This window comes from Salpingoeca rosetta (assembly GCF_000188695.1).
Source record: "Salpingoeca rosetta unplaced genomic scaffold supercont1.20, whole genome shotgun sequence".
NCBI lineage: Eukaryota > Choanoflagellata > Craspedida > Salpingoecidae > Salpingoeca > Salpingoeca rosetta.
The window spans coordinates 1,126,551-1,143,748 of NW_004754914.1; the positions used below are offsets into that span (position 1 = coordinate 1,126,551).

Below are 17,198 nucleotides of genomic sequence, written 5' to 3' on the forward strand. Positions count from 1 at the left end.
TTGAAGAAGATCAAGCTCGCCCTCCTCCATGGGCGCAACCGCATCCGGCGCTGCGCATATAGCAACGATCATGGTGGCGGTGATGGTGATGGTGCGTTTGGTGATGCGTTAGTCGTGGGGGATGTGCCATCGATCGGCGAGTGCCGTCATTTCACAACAAAAGCACAGCAGACAAAGAGTAACCCGCCCCCGCACACACACACACACACACACACACACACACACACACACAAAAACACACACACACACACACACACACACACACACACACGTGTGCGAAAAACCAAAACGTGAACAACGCACTGAGCTGGAGCAAGGTGCGCATCTCGCGTCTGCCTTTGCGCGAATTGATGAATTTGTCCATGTTGCGGAACGCCCCTCGCACGGCCTCCTCCTTGTTGCGATCCCACTCCGGGTGACTCTTCAGAAACTCCAACAGCCGCCGCGCAACCAACGCAGATACCTCCGGCCCTGCACACGTACGCACGCACACACACACACACACACACACACACACACACACACACACCACACACACACACACACACACACACACACACACACACACGTAGTGGCGTGAATCCCCTCGTGAGTCACCCCTCAATTGTGTGCAAGTGCCATTTCCACAAGTATCAAATCAAGGCGATCAAGGCGGCGTCGGGTTAGGGGGGGGGGGCCAATGGGGTTTGCACGTACCACCATGGCCGTCAAACACGCCATACATGGCATACTGCTTCTCCTTGGTGACAATCAAATGCGCGTCCTGCCATAAAGCGAATATGGATGGGAAGCAAGCGGTGTTGTGCACGTGAGGAACGAGCGCTTCCAACAAAACACACGACATCACACGGCACTGGCAACAAACAACAACAGCACAAAGTGTCCAGCAGGCGCTGCCCACGCAGCCGAGTTTCACACACACACACACACACACACACACACACACACACATCCCACCTCTTGATCGATGCGCCAGCCTTGCATGGATCCGCAGATGAAGGATCGTCCATGCTGATCAACGCCGGCCTCAATGTCCTTTTCCACAGCCGGCTTGCTGCGGAAGGCGCCCATCTTTCCTTTCCCTGCACACAAGAAATCGTGTCCGTGATAATGGTGTCGGTGATGAGTGAGGTTGTGCGACGGTACAGAAACACGACACGCTGCACGATTCCACCCACAACAACATCGCCCACCCATGTACAACGCACATGCACAACACACATGCAAAGCGCGAGAGGGCAAAGCAAGCAAGCAGGCCCCCCGCTCCAACAGAACCCGTGACAACATCAAACGAAGCACTGTTAAACAAAGGGATCGTCCACGCAGCGTTCGCGCAAACTCCACACACGAACACCACCACTTCAACGCACCGCATAGAACGGACAACTCCACCACGATTTCGCTCAGCCACTCACCAAAGAAAGGCGGCTGCGCAACACTGTCTCAATGCAGACAGCGGGGGATCACCCGCCAGACACACAGCTACCAACGGGATCGCTGCCAATTCCAATCAACAGCAACGACGACAACAGCAGCAGCAACCGCCACAACCGCGCTGTGTGCTTGTCTGGGGTTGTCTGTCTGCTCGTGCTCTGGCCTGCTTGTTCGCGCTCTCCCGCCGTCTCACAACAGAACAGCAACAACAACACCACAAGCAGCCTCCAAACGACGGTTTGGCCTTTGCGCGCTTCACATCCAAGAAAATGTATGGAAATCTCTCACAATAATCGCACACGGCAAAACATGTATTTCTGCAATGGGACAAGAGGCAAGATGGAAGTTGATGAAGCAGAACAACGCACACACACAGACAGACGCAGACACAGACACACACACGCATACACACACACACACACACACACACAGAGACATGTACAGCAGCACAGCAGAGCAAGGGCCAGAAGGCTAAAAGGCGTAGGAGGGGTTGGCGGGAGCGCCACACCAGGTGTTGAGGAAGCGAAGCACATCCGACAGATCATCGTTGTGCAGCGTCTTCACCGCCATGACAAACTTGTTCCAATCCTCACGCGACGCAACCTGCGCATTTGTTGTTGTTGTTGTTGTTGTTGTTGTTGTTGTTGTTGTTGTTGTTGTTGATGATGGTGGAAGATTAGGTGGTGGTGAGATCATCTCATCCAGCACGTGCACGCATCACAACGTACAAGTACACACACACACACACAAAATACACACACACAAAATACACACATACAACGTACCTTTCCGTCGTCCATGTCGACGGCGGCGCCAAGGATGGGGAATCCTGAGATGACGCAGGGCTGGTAGGTCTTGTTGTGCATCTTGTCAACCAGCGTGCCAATAAAGACACCGCGCTCATCCTTCTCAAGCACCTGCAGGGTGAGAGGTGGGGGAGGGGAAGGGGGATGAGACGTTGAGGAGGGAGGCACATTCAAAGGTGAGGCAGGATATCCATCTTTGGTGGCACCACACACACACACACACACACACACACACACACAGCACGCAGCACACAACACACACACACACACGAACGCAGGACACAACACACATACACACATGCACGGCACCTGGTCAATCTGCTGGTCCATGGAGACGGCGAGGACCCAGTCCTTGATCTCCTCCCGCTCGTCCTCCGCAATGCTTGGCGCATCCGGCAGCGGAATCTCAAACGGTATGTCCGTGTCCACGAAATCCGTGTTGTCGAGGCCATCCAGGTCGCCTTCCTCGATTGCCTCGGAGAGGTCCAGGAAGCGGTTCAGCAGCATAAACGCCATGTTGTCGCGCCCTTGGTCCTTGAACGCCATGCCGGCCTCGTAGAACGCCCGGTCGGCGGGTACCGTGTCCGTGTACCGCAGCAGCGCCACGTTGAGCTTGGTGAAGAGGTCTGCAAGCTCCCCCACGTCCTTGCACGCGTTCTTCAGCGCCATGTAGTGGCAGATGCGCGTGAGGCGGTCAAACTCGTCCACCACGCCCTGCCCGTGCTGCGGTGCAGAGAGGCCCGTGCACACGCCAGCGAGCACGTCACGCAGGTCCGCGTACACGCCATACCCAGACACGTGCGGTGCGTTGAGCACATCGAGCGTGAGCTTGCGGTAGAGGTTGAAGTTGTTCGGCGTGGACGGCGCGCCGTGCTGCTTGAACACGCCCAGTGCGTGCACCACATCGCCCTGGTCCAGCAGGTCTGCTGCGTACAGTGCCGCGTACTTGTTCAGCACCTGCCCACCGTGCTTCTCTGCCTCCGCCATGCACCGCTCCCACTGCCGCTGCTGCGCATACATGTCCAGCGCTGCAATCACGTTCACCTCCACCAGCCGGGTGGGGTCGCCCGTCTCCTTGAGGTGCTCCTCGTAACGCTCCTGCACATATGCAGCGAGGTCGTCGTCGCCGTCTGCCAGGTTCTTTGCGCGGTCCCACAGGTTGCCTGCCATGCACGTCTCCACTGCCTCGCGCAGCATGTCGATGCCGAGGAACAGGTCCGCAGCCACCCCGTACCGCCCTGGTGGTGATGGTGATAATGATGGCAGCGCACGAGCAGTAAGCAGGGGCATAGGATAGATTCAAAGAGGAGAGGGACAGGGGATGTCAGTTTTGTGCGAGTGGGTGGGAATACATATTGAAACCTCATGGATGAAACATGCATGAGAGGCAGCGCAATCACCCCCTTCCCTCCATTACGCCAAACGACACGCAACGAGGCCGCTTCAATGCCCCACTGACCGATTGTGACGAGGCTCCTGCATGCAGTGGTGACGACATCCGCTGCCTTGGCCGGGATAAACTTGGTCGCCAGCTCAGCCGCCTTCTCGCACGCTTCCTCCACCACGTCATCGTCGCGCACGCTCTCCGGCGTCACCTTCAGGTACTCCTCAACCGCCTTGGCGTGCTGCCCGCTCGCCTCCAGCATGCGCGCGCGTTCCATGACGTCATCGCCGTGCGTGCCTGGAGGCATGGGTGTCCCCTTCTTGGCAATGAGTGCCTTGATCTCCGGCACCTTGCTTGGCACGTACTCCGTGGCGAGGCGAAGTGCATCCTGCAGCATGTCTGCCTCCTTGTAGTAGCGCACGGCGAGCTCGGGGCGGTCTGCCCGCAGCAGGAACGTCTCTGCAGCCGCAAAGTCGCGGTTCTGGAAGGCGACTCGGGCCTGGCCCACCAGCACATCGGAGATGCTGTCCGGATCATGGCCCTCAGCAACACGCTGAATCGTGTTTGGGAGGGGGAGGGGAGGTTGGTTTGGTGGAACGGGGGGCATTGGGCTTGGGTGAGATGCAAAGAGGAATATGACATTGGGTGCTGCTGGAGCTTATTCTCGCAAGAAGCAAATGAGCGGGCGTACATGGTGCACAAGTATGCACACAAACACACACACACACACACACGCACCCACACACAACACACAACACCACACAACACCACACAACACACACACACACACACACACACACACACACACACACACACACACCTGAGCGCTGTCCCAGTCCTGTGCGTGCACATACATGAGCACCGCCTCTTTCGGTTTGCCTGCACGCACAAACTCTTCCTCAGCCTCCTTGAACATGCCCTCGTCCTCTAAGTGCATGGCGTGCTTCAGGTGCACGTCGCTCAGCCGCTCCTTGGCTGCCGAGCGTGCCAGCTCAAAGGCAAAGTCAAACGCGCTCTGATCGCACGCAAAGTCAATGGCAACAGACACCATGTCGAGCTTCACAAGGAGTTTCACAGCGCTGTCGCCGCCAAGGCTCTTCGCCCACAGGTAGGCCACCTGATGTCAACAAAGTGTGGTGTGGATTGATGCGAGCATTTGGAGGGGTGAGTGAGTGTGTGCGTGTGCATACATAAAACTGTGCTCACTGGCGAAGAAAGGCAAAAGCAACATTTGTGGCAGTGCACCACACACACGCACACGCGCGCGCGCACACACGCACACATACACGCACGCGCACACACGCACGCACACACACACACACACACACAAACACGCAAACAAACGAACAAACAAGTCGCACGCTATCAGACCTGCTGTGCTGCGTTCTGGCCGCCGTGTGCCTTTGCGACGCGGTATGCATCGTCCCACATGTCGGCTCCACGGTACATGTTCACTGCGCTGCGCCAGTCGTCCGCTTCGACAAAGTGCGTCTCCGCCTGCGCCAGCTGGCCCTCCTCTAATGGTCACGCAAGTTGATGTGCGTGCGTGCGTGTGTGCGTGTACGTGTGTTTGTTTGTTTGAGTGCGTGTGTTTGTTTGTTTTAGTGTGTGTTTGTGTGAGCAGCACGAGACACACATGAATAATTGAAGAGGAGCAACAAGCAAAGCGGCCCGCATAGCAGGCGAAACAATGCACATAGGTGGGACCTTGGAGTTCGCTTGCAAGGTGCATGTGTGTATCCTTGAGCAAATCTGGATGGTACTGCTTGATGAGTCGAACCTGCAGGCATCGGAACGCCATTGCCGACAACGACAGTCAGAACACCAACAGCAGCAACAAGAAGAACATGAGCAATAAGAAGTGTGGACTGGTGCTGTCAAAGACAACCGTCTCGATCACGTGCAAGTAACGTGCACAAGTGCACTCCTTCCGCAGTCGCTGAGCATTCACCCCGCCCCCATTCAGCCCTGCACACACTTCTTCCCTTCTGTCTCCCCTCCCCTGCACCCTCCTCTCTGCCCTGCTCCTGCGAGCGAGTGCGCACCATATCGTCGTATTGGCGAATGCGCTTGTACATGTTGATGGCGAAATCAGGCTCGTCAACAGAGATGTACAGCTTCTCGGCCTCCTTGTACTTGTGCTGCCCTTCAAGCTCGCCAGCCTGGCAAACGTGGATGTGTGCATGTGTGTTATGAGTGAGAGGCCAAAATGGGGCTTCACACCTTCACACTGAACGTACGCAACCATACACACATGCACACACAGTAGACACACACATGTACACAGCAGGCACACACACACACATCCCTCTGCAGCGCAGCGCCGCGAAGCGCACCTTGTCGAGGTACATGTCAGCAACGTCCTCCTTCTGCATGTATTTGTTCGAGAGCTTGTGCGCCTCGTCCCACTTGCCCGCAGCAACATACATCTCAATCGCAGCCTTGGGCGTGCGGTTCTTGATGTAGTACCTGCAGCAGTGCGTGTGTCGTGTGCGCGTGCATGTATGTGAGTACTGGCTGATCAAGTGTGCATTGTATGTGTGTGAATGCCAGCGCCAGAGATCAACACATCTTCCAAGCATCAGCAGGGCGTCATCATTACACGCACACGCACACGCACGCACACGCACACGTACACGCACACACACGCACACGCACTTCTTTGCGTTTGAGAAATCGCGGACGGAGGCAAAGTGTTCGGCGAGCACTTTGTAGTATGGCCGCGCGACCGCCTCCTCCTGCATGTCAACAATCTGTGGTGGTGGTGGTGGTGGTTGGTGATTGGCGAGGAATGGGGTGTTAAAGGAACAGGGATGGCGCCTGGAAGAGGAAGAGAGAACGCATGTGTGTGTGTGTGTGTGTGTGTGTGTGTGTGTGTGTGTGTGTGTGTGTGTGTGTGTGTGTGTGTGCGCGCGTGTGTGTGCAGGGCGGGAGCAAGGGTGGATACAATACCTGCGCCGCTTTTGTCCATTGGCGAGCGTTGATTGCAGCCTCAATTGCCTTCTCCATGCGGCCGGCCTCAATAAAGTGCGGGATGGCGCTGTCTAGCTGCTTCTGCGCAACTGCGCACGTGTAGCGGTGGAGTCGGGAGAGAGTGAGTGGACAGGGGTGTTGTTCAACAAGGTAAGCATGTTGACCAATCAGGGGCAACGACGAACGTGTTGAAGACGTACAGAAGACGCATCCGGTGTGCTCAAAGCATGTCATGCATGCGTGCGTGCGTTTGCATACCAAGGTAGTCGCCCCACTGCTCCTCCAAGGTGACGACTTCGTTGGGGAACGCAACCCGGCACAGCTCGACCGCACGCCCGTACACATTGCCTGCATGCACACAGCACAACGCAGGAGGCGTGTGTGCGTGCATGTGTGTGAGTGTGTGTGTGTGTGAGTGAGTGAGTGAGTGAGTGAGTGAGTGAGTGAGTGAGTGAGTGTGTGTGTGTGAGAGCATGTATGTATGTATGTATGTATGTATGTATGTGTGTGTGTGTAAGATGTTCATGGCATTGGCAATGGGAGGCAAAAGTGAAATACACACAGAAGTGACGCAACAGCCTGCAACAAAACCTCAGCATACATACAATACACAACAAACACAACTCCAACTTCAGCGAGCAAGAAGCCAAGCAAGCCAAGACCCTCACCCTTCTTGTATGCCTCGAGGGCGCGGGAGGTGAGCTGTGCGCGCTCAAACAGCTGCCCGGCCGTCTCGTACAGCGACGCGTTCATGAGGGCACTCGACACGCGGCTCACAACATCTTGCGCCTGCGCAAGCTCCGGGTGCTGCATCACAAGGTTGGCAGCGCTGGCGACAGTGGGGATGGCGGTGGGTGATTGTGAGGTTGAGAATCAGCGAGATGTGACCTGTACACTCTGACTTGTGATACACATGTACGCAGACAAGCAAGTCACAGACAAACAAACAGACAAACAGACAAGTCACAGACAGACAAACAGACAGACAGACAGACACACACACACACACAATCAAACAACAGCAGCAGAAGCAGCAAGTGCTCACCGTCCTGGGAGACCGGCCTTCATGTAGAAGCCGAGGGCGCCGTGCAAATCGCCCTCGCTCTCCTTCACCTTGCCAGCTTGCTCCTCCTACGGACACAACAGCAACAGCGAGAGAGAATGAGCGGGGGATGTAACGAACAAGTCAGTTCTGACCATTCACAGGCGAGGGCACGCCAGCATGATCGACACACGAACAAGTGGCACTCATCCCATCCCAGCAGGCCAGCAAGCAAGCAACCCCTCCCCACCGCCGACGTTACCTGGCCGGTCTCGATGAGCCATGTCATGTAGTTGTTGCGCATGTCGTGGAGCTCGGGCAGGTTGCGCGACTCGGCAACGGCGATGGCCTGGTCCCACTGGTGCAGCGTCTGGTACATCGACATGGCCTGCGCACACGTTGGGTTGAGTAAAGGAGAGGAAGGTGGTGTGTGTGTGTGTGTGTGTGAGTGGGTGGAAGTAGGGGAAGACGCGCGAATGAAACGCCATCACAACCATAGACAGACAGACAGACAGACACACACACACACACACATACACACAGCGATCAGCAATGCCCGCAACAAACGCCATTTCCACCTCCCTCCCCCCCCAAAGGAACGGCACCTGGTCGACAGCGCCCTGTTCGAGGTAGATTGTTTCCGCCAGCTTGAAGTGCTGGTTGAGGGCAGCCATCTTGGCGCGCACTTGGAAGCTCTGTGAACCATTGGTACGCGCCTCCTCGTTCACGCGGTGCAGGTAGGACGCCTTGGCAACGTTGCCCAGGGCAGCGTAGCAGCGCTCGGCAACAACAAGTTCTTCAGCATTGAGCGACAGCTGCGCCAGTGTCGACCACATGGCCTGCGGAGATGGCGCGCAGTTGGCGAGAGGGGGGGGGTGGTGGATTCACGATGGCGGTGAGTGGCGACTTACAATGATTGGTCTCATTGCATCAGCAGACGGAGCAAAGTGGCCCCATAACAAACGACAACACGTGCGTACGCCAGCCCTCGGTCAATCAATGCAACCGCGCATACACGCAAAGGAGCAGACACGTGCGTGCGTGTGTGTGTGTGTGTATGTGTGTGTGTGTGTGTGTGCGCGTCCAACAGAACAACGACGCAGCACTCGGACCTTGCTCTCTGGGGACGAGGTGTCGAGTGTCTCCAAGAAAGCGACGGCGCGCACGTAGTCCCCATCCTCCACTGCTGTTCCAAACTCAATCAGGCCCTCATCAAGCGTGTACGCGACCTGGTTCACCCCTTCGTCCACCAGCACTTCCGTCCGCCCGTCCACGCGCTCAATGTCCTCAACATCGCCTGAACACGCACGTGTGCGTGAGTGTGTGTGCGTGAGTGCGTGTGTGTGTGAGTGCGAGTGAGAGTGTGTGTGTGTGAGAGAGAGAGAGAGAGTGTGTGTGTAAGTGTGAGTGTGAGTGTGTGTGAGTGTGTGTGTGTGAGTGCACACGTGGTTTGTCGTTTGCCACTTCCAGCCACAACGTGTGGTTGCATGTCTGCACCTTTGATTTCGAATGATGTGACGCGTTCGGGGTGGTCAACGCTGTACCACACGCACAGGTTGTTGCTGCACGCAGACACAAAGGCGCACACACATAGTTGTGCGCACAGAAAACCATATGAGAACGTGCATAATACATGTGCACACACACACACAGGCACAAGAGCGCTCTCACGCCCACACATACAAGTACACGCACACACACGCACAAGTACATACACGCACACCCGCAATTACACACCGGTTTTGAGCGACGATGACGTCGGAGTTTGGGACCCACTGGACATATGAGCAAAAGCTGAGGAGAGCGTGCTGCTCCTCTGTCGCAATGTCAAACAGGAACAGCCGGCGCCGCTTGTCCCGGAACATCAACTTGCGCCCTGCAGTGACACGAGCGGTGTTGGTGGTGGCGGTGGTGGTGGTGTGTGTGTGTGTGTGTGGTTTGAAGTGTGGTGGTGTGGTTTGAAGTGTGATGGTGAAGCAAGTGTGCAAATGTGCGTGAGTAGGGGGCAAAGCAGCGAATGCAGCGAGGTGTCCGTCTTCCATACATCGCACAACACTCACACGCGTATACACACGTCCGCAGAAGAGTCCACACACGTGTACATGCACATGCACATGCACACACGAACGCACACAGCAGCCGGACCACCTGCATGTGTAAGTGTGTGTGTGTGTGTGTGTGTGTGTGTGTGTGTGTGTTCACCTGTTTCGTTGAGCTCGAGCCAGTCGACCTTTGCGTCGTGTTCGATGGTCGCGATGGTGGACCCGTTGGTCAGGTCCATCAGCACAACGGTGCGCGCGTCAATGAGGTACGCCATCTTCTTGTTGTCCTCCGTCGGCGTGGAAGTGCGGCCTCCAATGCAAATGCTCAGCACGTGCGGGTTCATGTGCTCCGTGCGCACACTGCCCAGGATCTGGTGAGAGCAGGAGAGAGAGAGAAGGGGGGGGGGAGGGGAGGGGATTTGGGGGTAGGATGTCGTCAGGATGTCGTCAGGATGGTGAGATGGGAGCGGGGAGCTGAGTGAAAAAAAAAAAAAGGCGGGTTCAATGACACACAGACACACACAGGCACACACCCAACCATACACACGCAAGTACAGACAGATGCACACACACACACACACTTACATACACGCACTTACAGACAGACACACAACGGCAGAACACGCCGGCACCTCATTGTTGCCGTATTCGACGACGGTGAGCTCGCCCGCGTTGAAGATGAGGGCGCACATTGGGTTCTCAAAGTAGAACTTCTCGTTGCCGGAGAAGCGCCACGGCACCTCGCTCAGGCGGCACGTCGCAAGGTCCCCGATCAGCAGCGTCTCTGCATCCAATGTGGTGGAGATGGATGGATTTGAAGATGGGGGGGGGGAAGAGGTGGTTTGCGAGGGGCATGTGTAAGTCGACCGGTTGTTGCTGAAAAAGTGTGAAAAGAACGGGGAAGTCAAACACGGCACGCACGCACACACATGGTCACCAGCACCATTCGCTCTCTTCCTCCGCTGTCGTTGCGAGGTGCTGACCGTTTGTATGGCCGACGAGGTACTGGTCGTTGCCGAGCACGTTGATCTTCTCAATCTCGTAGTTGTAGTGCGACTTGAGAACAATGCGACTGCCGGTCGCAAGCTTCGTCACAATCACCTGAGCGGGTGCCCAGTTGCACGCAGCGTTGGTGGATGATGGTGATGATGATTGCAGGTGAGGATGGGACGCAACGGAAGGCATCAAACAACTGCGCCACACACTCCAGAGGCAGATGCACGCAACAAGCAAACACACACATCTGCACACACACAGCTGCACACACACACACACACACACACACACACAAACAAACACACAGAGCTGTACATACACACATGCACAAGCAGAGGCATATTTTCACGCACTTGTGAGGGCCCGACGTAGGTGAAGTCAAACTTGCCCTTGTAGAGGGTGCGCTTGAGACAGCACTCAAACAACTCAACGGCACCGCACAGGTTGCCCTGATGGTCAAACGTACGTGTGTGTGCGTGTGTGTGTGTGGTGAGAACGATTGCGTGCATGTAAAGGCACAAGTGGACAACATCACACACATTATGGTCCCGAAACCACACTCATGCGTCAGTCACACCGACCACATCAAACCGCCATCTTCAACGCCACAATTGTCACACCAGCACAATTATTCGCACAGTTATCACACCACCACCCCGGGCCACAAGCAGGGCAACTGACCACGGCGAGCCTGCTGCCGTCTGGCTTCCACGCGAGGGCGGAGACGGTGTACAGGTTCTCAATCGTCTTCGGTGGCGACGCGTCCCACTTTGAGCGGCGGATGTTGTAGTTGTACACGCGCAGGCGATCGCACGAGCCAACGACGATGCTCTGGCCACTCGGGCTGACGACGGCGGTGGTGGGGTCGGACTCGCCCTCCTCCTCGCCGTGCTCAAAGTGCTGCACCACCCGCCCTGGTTGGTGGTGGTGGTGGTGGTGGTGGCGTGGTTGGGGTGGAGAAATGGAAGGGCATGTGCGATGGATATGCAAGACGCGTGCTTCACCACACAACACGCACACACAACAGCACACACACACACAAAACACACAGTTCACATCACGCATGCATGCGAGCAGCACGCACCGTTTTCGTTGTAGAAGACGACGCGCATGTCGCTTCCTGCGGCCATGATGGTCTCGCCCCACGCCAGCGCATACACGGGCACAGGGTGCTTGCACAGGATGCCCTGACGACCTGCACACACACACACATGATTGAGGCGAAAGACATGTCACACGAAAGACAGGTTCATCAGTGGAGTTGAAATTGCGAGAGCATAAAAACACACATACACGTGCGTACATTCACACGTACGCACGCACGCACGCAGAGACAGATTTTCACACGCAAAAACACAGACGCACAGACGCACACACGCACACACACATGCGCAGCCAAGGGCGCATACCCACCGTTGTCTTCGAGTGAGTAGCGGTAAAGTTTTCCGTCGGCGTGCGAGGAAACAATGTTCTGCCCGTCAGGACTGGTGGCGGTGGCGGTGGGGGCGAGCATGTGTTGCGAGGATGAGACGTGTCAGCAACGGTGTCAAGTGAAGAAGTCAAGTTGCAATCATTACAAGGTGTTACACACACACACACACACACACGCACACACACACACACACACACACACACACACACACACACACATACACACAGCTAGTACTGCGGTGTTCACCTGGCAGCGATGGCGAGGCATGGGGATCCCGTTGGGTAGAGCGACTGGGACCGGTTGTTCTTCAAGTTGCCCATGCGCACCTGACACGCAGCAAAGGAAGGGTGTGTGTGTATGGGAACATGTGCAGGACACATTGGGCACGCGAGACAGAGAGAGACACAGAAGAGTCGAGCAGCCTACAGCAGACAGGAATGCAGTGGTTGTCTCTGCCACAAACACGCACAGCATCGCGCGTGCTACCTTTCCGTCAACGAGGCCGTACACGACGGTGTTCTGGTGTGCGGCGGGCCACGCGAGGCACGTGACGGGCGACTGTAGGCCGCAGAGAGATCGCCCGAACACACGCGTGAGCAAACCGGCAGCGAGGCACAGAGAAACAGTGAGAGAGAGAGAGAGTGTGTGTGTGTGTGTGTGTCTGAGCACACAAATCAGGGGGCATGTGCGACAATAGGTGCGGATCATGGGTTCTCACCGTTTGCAGGAACTTGTTGCAAATGGATTTCTTCTTGTCCCTGCAGCACACAAACACATGTGAGTGTGAAAATGAGTACGAGAGAGTGATGGAGAAAGAGAAAGGCGAGGGGAGAGGAAGAGAGTAGGACATACGCATCGACGCAATACAGATGAACACGATGGCGGGAGCGCATACACACACACACACACACAGACACACACAACACAGACACACAGACACAGAAACACAACACACACGCAACACCACGTACCACTCGGCTGCGCGCTCTGGTTGGGCGAGTTTGTACACGAAGACAATCTTGTCTGTTTGTGCAACAGCGAGCTTGCACGAGTCTGGCGACCACGCCAGCCCCTTGACCACATACGTCTTGGGACCCTGTGTGTATATATATATGTGTGCGTACGTGTTTTAGTGGGCATGTGCTAATGTTTGTGTATGCACTGGTCACTCAATACAGCACTGTGACTCAATACAGTAACGTCACACACGTGGAAAGAATTCAAGCAGCGACAGGTCAGAGCACATGGCTGTGGGTCTCACCCCGCTTTCTGCCGGCTTTGTTGAGAACTTGTCTTGCTTGTCACCGTTTTCATCAAAGAGAATGACAACCTGGAGTGGCGTGACGCGTGGTGCGACGTGACATTAGCGCACAACACAATGCGATGGCATAGAACGGGTTGACAATCAAAGTTGTTCACGTGCGTGCGTGTTAAGCGTGTGTAAGTGCGTGTGCACGCGCGTGCATGTGTGTGGTGTATGTGTTTGCATGTGTTTGTGTGTATGTTGGTGTTTGCATGTGTTTGTGTGTATGTTGGTGTGTGCATGTGTTTGCATGTCCAGGGTGTTGTTGTGGAGGAGAGCGGATGCGAGCGCATGCTGCAGTGGAGGCGAAGCAAAACAGAGGGAGCCAGCACAAGGCACGTACGTACCCGATCGACGGTGACCACGGCGAGCTTGACGTTGTTTGGGCTCCATGCCATGGCGGTGACCTTGTTGGTGCCTTCAACGGCCGGCACAACCGTCTGCAAGTGCCGCAACTGCATGACTTACGGTATGTGTGTGTGTGTGTTGTTGTGGTGTGTGTCGCGGTGATGGAACCCTGAGCAGTTCACGCTGCTTGCGTTGTTCGTTGTTGTGTGCTGTAGCTGTACACCGCCCTGTGCACTCTTCCTGCTACTTCTCTTTCTGTGTGTGTGTGTGTGCAAGTGTCTCACTCCCTCCCGCGCTTCCTGCGCCGCTCACACGCACGCCAGTCGTTCTCAGATGCAGCAGCAGCCAGCAGCAGTGGGCTCGTCTGCTTGGCTTGTGGCTGCGTTGGTGTGTTTTGGTGGCTGTGCTCCGTCTCCAACGAAGCCGTTGCAGAAAAATTACTTTCGCATCAAATTCATGGCAAGAATAGAATACAGGAGTGCAGAGTAAAAAGACAGACAGACGAGGAGGAACGCGCAACAACAAGAAGGCAGCAGCAGCATAGCGTTAGCGGCATCGGCGTGATGAGCAGCAACGCGGGCCAGCGCGACGAGGCAAACGAGGGGGGAGACAGCGGAAAGTGGCCCGACCCCCTGTGGGTGTTTGGCTACGGCAGCCTTACCTGGAAAGTCGGCTTTGAACACGAGTAAGCAGCACCACAGCGTTGTTTGTCGTGGTTCGTTTCGTCGTCGTGCCTTGTGTTTTGCACACTCGTTCATGTCTCACTGGTGTGCATTGTATTGGTGAAGGGAGGCGGTGCCGTGCTTCATTGAGGGCTACGTGCGACGGTTCTACCAATTCTCAGAAGACCATCGAGGTGTCCCAGGTCTGTGTGTGTGTGTGTGTGTGTGCGTGTGCATGTGTGTGTGTGTGCGTGTGCGTGCATGTGTGTGTGAAAACAACGGCGGCGGGTGTTGTGTTGTAACAATGAGTGTGGACAAGGTGGGTCGTGTGTTCGGGGTTGGTCGCTTGCACATCGCGATGCGGTGTTTCGTGGTTCTGGTTAATGACCTCAGCGTGGAATCCACGCTTGCTCCTCTGCCACACTCACCCCCCCCCGCAATGGTGCGCTATTCATTCCTTTTTTGTGCTGGTGCAGGCGCGCCGGGGCGGGTTGTCACGTTGATGGAAAGCGAGAACGAGCACGATAGGGTGTGGGGTGTGGCGTACAGGATACACTCGGACCGTGCAGATGACATTATGGCGCACCTCGACTATCGCGAGAAGGGCGGCTACAAAACCCAGGTCAGAACAAGAGCTGTATGCGAAGAAGGGAGGGAGGGAGGGAGGGAGGGGGAGGGAGAGAGTGTGCGTGTGTGCGTGTGTGTGCGTGTGTGTGCGTGTGTGTGCGTGTGTGTGCGTGTGTGTGCGTGTAAGGGATTGAGAGAACGAGGGAGCAAGGGAGAAGAAGCAGGAGAGGAGAAAGAGAGCCTGACCGATAAGACAAGCACACACACACAGGGGCAACCCTTGCGCATGCTCTGCATTGGTGTCACATTGTGCTTTCGCATCAACCTGTCGATGTGTACCCATGTTTGTCGGTGAGCTTGTGTGCGTATGGTGGCTGTTTCTAACGTATGGCCCTGCACTGATGATGTGTGTCCATTGGTTCCCATCTCGGCCTTTTGTCGCCAGGTTGTGGAGGCGGTGGTGCATGAGGAACACGTTGACAATGTTGGCACCTCGTCCTTGAACTGCCTCGTCTACGTCGGCACCGAGGACAACCCCCAGTTTACTGGTGTGTGGTGCTGTGATGGTGGCCTTTGCGCATGTACGCATACATGTGTGTGTACACCTGTGTGTGTGCGTGCGAGCGGGCGTGCGTGTGCGAATGTGTGTGTGTATTTGAGCACCAGCAAATTAGCAGCACGCTGCAAGAAAGGTGTACACACAAAGACCCAGCGTGTACTCATGTCCATGCTTCCACTTGGGCCAGGTGTGCGCGATGAGGAGGAGATTGCCAGAGTGATTGCCACCTCCGTCGGCCCAAGCGGTCCCAACTCCGAATAGTGAGTCGCGTGGTGCGCGTGTTGTGTGTGTGTGTGTGTGTGTGCGTGACGACAGACTCACAGTACAGCGACTCTCACCCATTCACGTCAACACGTGCATCGCACACACACACACACACATACACACACATACAAACACACATACAAACACATACGCACACACACACGTGCACACACAACCACAACCATTGCAGTCTGCTGAACCTTGCGCATGCCCTGCGGGAGATTGCGCCACATCACCCCGATGACCATATTGACCGGTTGGAGCGCCTCGTGCGGCGGCACCTCGATGAAAAGGGAAGCAACAGCAACGACAACAACAGCAGCAGCAGCAGCAGCAGCAGTGACGATAAGGCAAAGACCTAGCAGGCCAACAAGAATGTGTGAAGAGGAACACAGGGCGGCAGCGTTATCTCGTGCGTGTGTGTGTGCGTGCGTGTGTGTGTGGGTGTGTGTGTGTGTGTGTGTGTGTGTGTGCGTGCAAACCTCTTCCTTCGCTTGCTTGTGTCTTCCTTCTTCGACATTTCAAATTTCCCGGCGCGAGCAGCTAGGCTTTGCTGCATTCGCCACCCACTGAAAGAAATTTCGCCCCTCATGTCTGTAAACGCGTTCGCAAGCAAGCAAGCAACGCACAAGAAGACCGCTTTTTGCCATTTCACATCAACGCACACATAGCACGGCGATGTTGGCGATGGCGTTCTCTGCGTGTGGCAGCGGCAGTCGGCCGTCAGCACGGCTGGCCGTGGTGCTTCTGGGGCTGCTCGCCCTGGCGATCAACGTCCAGCCAGGTGCGTGTGTATGCATGTGCGTGTGTGTGTGTGTGTGTGTGTGTGTGTGTGTGTGTGTGTGTGTGTGTGTGTGTGCGTGTGTGTGTGTGTGTATCCCTGATGAAAACACAAACTATCATAGGAAAAACCGGAGCTGCAAATTTCTAAACACGGAAAGCAAATCACGCCTCGGCAAGGGTTCGGTCGCAGCGGGCAAGGGCGTCCATCTCGAAAAAGTGGCGGTGTGGCGGAGAGGGAACACACCTCTGCCAGCTCTCCACGCGGCGACACTCATGCAGATGACGCGGACAGAGAAGCCGCGAAGAGTCTAGGCGAGATCAGTATTGACTCACGACTACCGTGTGATTATGATCCAGAGTACGGTGTACGAAGACAAAGCGTGAAAGAAGTAATCGACGGAGCATCAGTGATTAAGCATGATGATTCAACGTTTGATGTCCACGACCGCAACCAGGGTGCAGACGTCAGCGGAGAGCGACGAAGCTGAGACGGAGCGCGTGCGCAATGCGTCACCTACGACAGACAAATGGGTGTAGGGAAACATTGTATATCGTGTTCTGAAATATGCAATCCGGGACGCAAAAAAGAAACTAACGCAAAAG

At 55.8% G+C, this 17,198-nt stretch overlaps 4 protein-coding genes across 4 annotated transcripts in view; 2 read left to right on the plus strand and 2 right to left on the minus strand.

The window, feature by feature from the left end:
- PTSG_07731 (uncharacterized protein) overlaps window positions 1–1,692 on the minus strand; it is a gene marked incomplete at its 3' end in the record, with an annotated part of 5,518 nt that extends 3,826 nt beyond the window's left edge. The window contains exons 1-5 of the mRNA XM_004991474.1: window positions 1,416–1,692; window positions 958–1,082; window positions 697–763; window positions 304–471; window positions 1–50 (exon numbers count right to left, since the gene is read on the minus strand). The exon at window positions 1–50 is cut by the window's left edge and continues 24 nt beyond it. Of these exons, the coding sequence (XP_004991531.1) occupies window positions 1–50; window positions 304–471; window positions 697–763; window positions 958–1,071 (399 nt within the window). The 5' untranslated portion in view covers window positions 1,072–1,082; window positions 1,416–1,692. The remainder of the gene's footprint in view (window positions 51–303; window positions 472–696; window positions 764–957; window positions 1,083–1,415) is intronic.
- A 105-nt stretch (window positions 1,693–1,797) lies between these two features.
- On the minus strand, window positions 1,798–14,219 carry PTSG_07732 (uncharacterized protein). Its single transcript, XM_004991475.1, has 32 exons — window positions 13,760–14,219; window positions 13,371–13,439; window positions 13,081–13,205; window positions 12,828–12,867; window positions 12,596–12,667; window positions 12,356–12,435; window positions 12,091–12,161; window positions 11,762–11,872; window positions 11,359–11,591; window positions 11,031–11,126; window positions 10,665–10,782; window positions 10,314–10,465; window positions 9,842–10,052; window positions 9,377–9,515; window positions 9,137–9,201; window positions 8,752–8,936; window positions 8,245–8,478; window positions 7,902–8,027; window positions 7,643–7,728; window positions 7,266–7,426; window positions 6,856–6,945; window positions 6,577–6,686; window positions 6,283–6,377; window positions 5,961–6,093; window positions 5,670–5,786; window positions 5,332–5,404; window positions 4,996–5,141; window positions 4,445–4,741; window positions 3,700–4,177; window positions 2,550–3,478; window positions 2,220–2,351; window positions 1,798–2,037 (listed from the first exon to the last, which is right to left on the minus strand). Exons 1-32 carry the CDS (start codon window positions 13,871–13,873, stop codon window positions 1,906–1,908), a joined length of 5,220 nt encoding a protein of 1,739 aa, XP_004991532.1. The 5' UTR covers window positions 13,874–14,219; the 3' UTR covers window positions 1,798–1,905.
- PTSG_07733 (uncharacterized protein) lies at window positions 14,202–16,429 on the plus strand. Its single transcript, XM_004991476.1, has 6 exons — window positions 14,202–14,445; window positions 14,549–14,625; window positions 14,899–15,044; window positions 15,435–15,537; window positions 15,736–15,808; window positions 16,003–16,429. The coding sequence occupies exons 1-6, from the start codon at window positions 14,324–14,326 to the stop codon at window positions 16,172–16,174; spliced, it is 693 nt and encodes a 230-aa protein (XP_004991533.1). The 5' UTR covers window positions 14,202–14,323; the 3' UTR covers window positions 16,175–16,429.
- A 43-nt stretch (window positions 16,430–16,472) lies between these two features.
- Window positions 16,473–17,198, plus strand: part of PTSG_07734 (uncharacterized protein) — a 15,117-nt gene continuing 14,391 nt past the window's right edge. The window contains exon 1 of the mRNA XM_004991477.1: window positions 16,473–16,596. Within this exon, the coding sequence (XP_004991534.1) occupies window positions 16,491–16,596 (106 nt within the window). The 5' untranslated portion in view covers window positions 16,473–16,490. The remainder of the gene's footprint in view (window positions 16,597–17,198) is intronic.

Excerpts from the sequence above, each read along its gene's own strand:
- PTSG_07733 (XM_004991476.1), top strand. The coding sequence starts at position 14,324 with ATGAGCAGCAACGCGGGCCAGCGCGACGAGGCAAACGAGGGGGGAGAC. Across the intron at positions 15,045-15,434 it reads AGGGCGGCTACAAAACCCAG|GTTGTGGAGGCGGTGGTGCA; the intron begins GTCAGAACAAGA and ends TTTTGTCGCCAG. Across the intron at positions 15,538-15,735 it reads GGACAACCCCCAGTTTACTG|GTGTGCGCGATGAGGAGGAG; the intron begins GTGTGTGGTGCT and ends CACTTGGGCCAG.
- PTSG_07732 (XM_004991475.1), bottom strand. The coding sequence starts at position 13,873 with ATGCAGTTGCGGCACTTGCAGACGGTTGTGCCGGCCGTTGAAGGCACC. Across the intron at positions 13,440-13,759 it reads CCGTGGTCACCGTCGATCGG|GTTGTCATTCTCTTTGATGA; the intron begins GTACGTACGTGC and ends ACGCCACTCCAG. Across the intron at positions 11,592-11,761 it reads CGTCTTCTACAACGAAAACG|GGCGGGTGGTGCAGCACTTT; the intron begins GTGCGTGCTGCT and ends ACCACCAACCAG.